The sequence below is a fragment of the Anolis sagrei genome, chromosome X (genome assembly GCF_037176765.1).
Source record: "Anolis sagrei isolate rAnoSag1 chromosome X, rAnoSag1.mat, whole genome shotgun sequence".
NCBI lineage: Eukaryota > Metazoa > Chordata > Lepidosauria > Squamata > Dactyloidae > Anolis > Anolis sagrei.
In genome coordinates this window covers 88,951,102-88,957,101 of record NC_090034.1, presented here as the reverse complement: position 1 = coordinate 88,957,101, position 6,000 = coordinate 88,951,102, and the positions used below count along the sequence as shown (strand labels likewise).

At 41.0% G+C, this 6,000-nt stretch overlaps 1 protein-coding gene across 1 annotated transcript in view; it reads right to left on the bottom strand.

The window, feature by feature from the left end:
• Positions 1-235: 235 nt before the first annotated feature.
• Positions 236-6,000, bottom strand: part of LOC132780282 (IgGFc-binding protein-like) — a 66,283-nt gene continuing 60,518 nt past the window's right edge. The window contains exons 24-25 of the mRNA XM_067460751.1: positions 4,805-5,088; positions 236-502 (exon numbers count right to left, since the gene is read on the bottom strand). Of these exons, the coding sequence (XP_067316852.1) occupies positions 493-502; positions 4,805-5,088 (294 nt within the window). The 3' untranslated portion in view covers positions 236-492. The remainder of the gene's footprint in view (positions 503-4,804; positions 5,089-6,000) is intronic.

Here is a 6,000-nt window from a genome sequence, read left to right as displayed (position 1 = left end):
CCGGACATAGTATTAATAAGTCTCCAGCCTTGCGTCTTTTGTTATAAGAGGCAAATACAAACTTAATTAGTTGCACACAGAGACACAGGTTTGATGAAAAATGTTTTTATTTTAACTCAGAATTCAGATCAAGCAAAATCAGAAGAGTTTATAAGCAATTTCCTGTTATAAGCCCACCTCCCCATACACTTATCTGAAATCTCAAACAGGAAGATATTAACAAGGATTATTTTCTAACAAGGATTAAATCCACACGTAAAAATGAAGTCGGTTTCTGAGGTCGATATATTCCATGACGTCAATTTTAACAATTTCCATAAAATATCATCTCTCTAAAAATTTGTGCAAAAGAGTCTTTCCCACGAGAAATCCCATAAATCTGGAGATGATATGGCAATGATTTTCCAGGGCTTACGTGCGTTATTTCCCCATTTCCCCTCACACTTTAGGAGCATTTCAGCAGAGCTTTCAGTTTACCAAGTGAATCTTCTTTCATTCCAGACTGGGGTGAGAAAAAAAGAGAAAAACCAGTTAGAGAATTCATACAGTTAGCAACTATGTCAGATTTTCTAAATGGTGTAGAGAGAGAGCTGATCCAAATTGGTTTCCCAGCATTGTGAGGATGGATAGTATGGTTGGGGGCTGAACATTTATGTATGTATGTATGTATGTATGTATGTATGTATTTATTTATTTATTTACAGTATTTATATTCAACCCTTTGCACCCCACAGAGGACTCAGGGCGGATTATAATGTACATATACATGGCAAACATTCAATGCCACAGACACACAACATATATAGACAGACACTCAGAGGCTATTTAACATTCCAGCTTTTCATGAGAGTATTCTAGCCACCAGGGAGCTGTTGCTTCACTGTCCATTTGTGACACTGATGAAGTACTTCCTCATTCTTTGCATGCTTGCTGGAGATTTTTATGGCCTTGTAAATTAGTTAAATTTGCCTCCCCGCATAAGCAGTACCTAAATTTCCTACTTGACAGATGCAACTGTCTTTTGGGCTGCAAAGGTCAACAGCAAGCTACACAAATCGGTCGAAAGCTCACTCCGACCGGGGCTGGCCTTGAACTCATGACCTTTCGGTTACTAGTGATCTTAATGCAGCTGACTCCCAGCCAGCTGCGCCACAGTCCCAGTGCATCTGTCACATACGGCAATTGTTGCATGTCCTGGACTTAGAGATGAGCAAAATTGCCCATCTGTCTGAGGATGATTTCAGGGTGATATTTTCCAGGTAGAAAATTCTGTATTAGATAGAAATGTATTGCATGTAACTCCATTGTGTGAAACATACCATTCTAATGGACATGTGGTCACAGCACACTCCATTGAAAGGATTAAGAAAGTGGAGATGTGGAACCTAGAGGGACAGCTGAGTCATGACCATGTGACAGGCATGATAAAAATGGCACCATTTCCTGTTGCCACTCTGGGTATATAAGGAAGTGGCAGACATGTGCAGATTCTCTTTGCCATGTGCCACTGTTCTCCCTTTGCCATCCTTGCCATCTGGAACTCACTGAATTATTGTATCTGTGATTTGTTGTTATCTTGTTACGTGCGTGTCTTGCTATGGTCATCTTGCTATGGTTGTGAGTATATCTATGTATATATTTTATTTATTTATTTATTTCGTACATTTGTGCCCCATCCTTCTCAGCCCCGAGGGGGGACTCAAGGTGGCTTCACAACAAGCAGTTGTTCAGTGCCATCCGCATTCATAAAGCATGTGTAGTGATCCATTCCGGGAGGGAGAGCTGAAGGGGAGCAGGCCCTTTAATAATATTTGACTACATTTAAAACAATTCATTAAAACATTACATTAATAAGGCATGTGTTTGAAATTACACAGGTTTAAAATCCAAGTTCGGGTTAGTCTACTGTCATTCTTATCACGAGTCTTATTCTCGATTGCTGCTTCTATCGTTCAAACGCTTGGTTCCATAACCAGGCTTTGAGTTTCTTTCTAAAGGAAAGGAGGGAGATAGCCAATCTGACATCACTGGGGAGAGAGTTCCACAGGCGAGGAGCCACCACTGAGAAGGCCCTGTCTCTCATCCCCACCAGTCGCATTTGCGATGATGGTGGGATTGAGAGCAAGGCCTCTCCAGCTGATCTCAAACTCTGTTATGGTTTGTAATGGGAGATACGTTTGATCAGGTAATCTGGGCTGGTAATCTGCTCTATATACTGATAGCAGACCTGTAAATAGCTGTATATAGAGCAATGACTGAAAAATATAAACCTCCAAAGGAGTTTGATGAAAGCCAGAGCTCAAATGTGCTTATTATAGCAGTGAGCCATAAAACAAGGTCAAAGGCTGAACTATACATCACTGCTAAGTGTTTTGGATCAAATCCTAACTGCTTGCCTTGAGAGACATTAAGTCCCAAGTGCAGATGGAGGAGGACCTGAGAGGATTGATTCACATACCTACTCGCACAGGTGTTTTGTGTGTTTACCTGAACCCTGCGCAGACAATATTCACTTCCAAATGTGAGGATGTTTCTTTGGCGACAGAACTAAGACCATTATCTTTAAGCAATATCTTCTTAACATTCCCATCTCCCACTCAATGTATCATGGAGTGATGCTACTTGAAACTACCATTCAAATGATATCGTAGTACACAACTGAATCAGGGTAGTCCATAAACCATTGGCAACCTATTCAGGACAACTTTCCAGGAAAGAAAAAAAAAACATTTGTAATCTGTTAATGTAAGATTAGTGTAATGTGAATGTTTAAATGTAATTTTGTGCAATGCCTGTGAATGTAACCTGATTGCATTACCATCCGCCGGGAAGTAGCAGCCAATAGTGAAAGGACCAAGGCAGAGACATCTCCAGCTCATCCCCTGTTTGGGTATCAGCCATCACGTCAATGACTTAAATCTAGAAATAGTTTTCTAAGATCTACAGAGAGACTCGCTGGAACACCTCAGCAAGCGAGAGTCCAAAAGTGGCAGGCTCAAACCCAGAACCTCAACCAATGGCTGATACCAAATGAGAGACTCCCCCCTGGGCACACAGAGGACTGGGCGACTTGGAAGGCGCTGAACAGACTGCGCTCTGGCACCACAAGATGCAGAGCCAACCTTCAGAAATGGGGCTACAAAGTGGAATCCTCGACATGTGAGTGTGGAGAAGAGCAAACCACTGACCACCTGCTGCAATGCAACCTGAGCCCTGCCAATGGAGGACCTTCTTGCAGCAACACCAGAAGCACTCCAAGTGGCTAGCTACTGGTCAAAGGACATTTAATCAACTACCAAACTCACAAATTTTGTATTTTGTCTGTTTGTTTGCTTTATTCTGTCAGAAATGTAATATAATCGACTGGTTGCCCTGACACGAGAAATAAATAAAATATTACCAAAGAGTGCATTGACACTGAAAGGGTTAATCAGTCAAGCCTCTAATGAACTGTGAAGATGTGACCCTGAGTTTGCCTGGAACTCGTAGGGAGGATCCAGAGATAAGGTTTCGTTTGTCCTTCTTACTTCGGTGTGTTTTTTTGTCTTGTTCCTGTCTGTTTGGTTGGATGTAAATGTGAATGTGTGTTGTATATTTGCTCTACTCAGTAAAGCTAAATGTTTGCTTTTACTGAAGTCTCAAAGTGTGCATTCTTCTAAGCTTCAAAGCTTCTGTCGCACTCTGACATAGTCAACAGGCATAAATATTGTCCATGGTGAGGCAGACAATAATTATATAGGCTGAATAACCTTGATTTATATCATGGAATCATTTACCAGGATGCTTTGCATGTTATGGTACAATATAGTAATATATAATATTAATGTATTGTCGAAGGCTTTCATGGCTGGAATCACTCAGTTCTTGTGGGTTTTTTCGGGCTATATGGCCATGTTCTAAAGGCATTTCTCCTGACGTTTTGCCTGCATCTATGGCAAGCATCCTCAGAGGTGAGGTCTGCTGGGGCTGGGAAAAAAGGGGTTTATATATCTGTGGAATGACCAGGGTGAGACAAAGGGCTTTTGTAAGTTGGGCTAGCCCAAAAGATCCACACCTAGCCCAACTTACAAAAGCCCTTTGTCTCACCCTGGTCATTCTACAGATATATAAACCCGTTTTTTCCCAGCCCCAGCAGACCTCAACTCTGAGGATGCTTGCCATAGATGCAGGCGAAACGTCAGGAGAAATGCCTCTAGAACATGGCCATATAGCCCGAAAAAACCCACAAGAACTGAGTATAATATTAATATTGTGCTATGGTAACAATATAATATATTGAATTTACATATTACTTGTAAGCCACTCTGAGTCCCCTTTGGGGCGAGAAGGGAGGCATATAAATGTCGTAAATTATAAATAAATAATAGATAAATGGGATCAGATCCAGCAATGCCACCAAGGAGATTCTGAGCTCCAAACCATGCAGTGAAACTTGCCCTCCCCTTTCACCTCTCCTCTTCTTCCTGAAAATTGATCTATTTTTGCTACAGCAGGACTGAGAAACACATGGCTTTCATGCTGATGGTGGGCCGTAATACCATCAGCCCTTTCAGTACAGTGAAACAGGGATGATGGGACTCATCATGTAGCAACATCTGAGGAACTGCACATCCTTTGTGCTTATGCTAAGATTATTTTAAGAACATGGAAAAAATAAATCTCAATTCTCATTTCTACATTATAAAGCAAAATAATTTGTTATTTTTCAAAACCATTTCAACATTTAACATCCTTAGGGACGTTTAAGTATTGATTATTTAGGGAAGGGGCATCTGTGCGGACAGATAATCGAAAGCTAACTTACCAGAGAGTGAAATCTTTGGCTATCCAAGATATCATCAGCTCAGGCACATTCTGGACATCCACTCCACCTGGAACCTTCAGATCATCGATTTGATTATGATTGAAGTTTCCACATGCTCCACATACTCTCCCTGATAAACTGGGGTTGACAGTCACATGTACTTCGCCAGTGGAGCTCAGGGACACTTTAACTTGTGGTGACTGCAGGAGGAGAGTGTTGCCAGCCAGGCTAAGTGTTACTTCGCCAGGAGCAGTGTATGGGATCGGAACAGGCAGTCCATTCACCTACAAGAGAGAAACAAGAAAGCCAGGGCCAATTGAGCTTTAAAAGAAAGGAGAAACACATGCAGTGAATAAGGAAACATAATAATAACTTTGTATTGTCAAAAGTTTTCATGGCCAGAATCACTGGGTTGTTGTGAGTTTTCCGGGCTGTATGGCCATGTTCCAGAAGCATTCTCTCCTGATGTTTCACCCACATCTATGGCACGCATCCTCAGAGGTTGTGAGGTCTGTTGGAAACTAGGAAAATTGGGTTTATATATATCTGTGGAATGTCCAGGGTGGGAGAAAGAATTCTTCTCTGTTGGAGCTAGGTGTGAATGTTGTAATTGGCCACCTTGTTCCTATTTTGGTCACCTCCCAACAAAGGATTTCCCCAGGGAGTAAGAAGCCACACTTTGAAACTACTAGGGCAGTAAATGCTAATCAAGGTGGCCAATTGCAACATTCATACCTACCTCAAACAGACAAGAGTTCACTGGAAATTTTAGGTGTGTTTTGAAGTTTTTTCCCCTTTGTTTTCCTTCAATAAGAATAGAAAAGAATGAAAATATGGATGTTGAAAATGTCACTGTCTGAGAGTTCTAGTGTTTTTGGTTTGTTTGTTTGTTTTGGATGAGTTAGGAGTTAATTTGGACCTATTCCCAAGAAGTTACATTCACAGACAGTTATCAAAATCCCAGCACTGGCTCAGCATCCCCTGGTCATGAAAAGACTGGTCATTTTGTATTTCTTTTCCTTTTATTTTCAGCTATGCAAAATTACAAATATAGTATATGGGGAACAGTATATTTTGTGCAAAAATATGTATTTTGTAAAAAAAAACCCGTAGAAATTACTTTAGTCCAATGGTTCTCAACCTTCCTAATGCCGTGACTCTTTAATACAGACCCCCAACCATAATATTATTTTCGT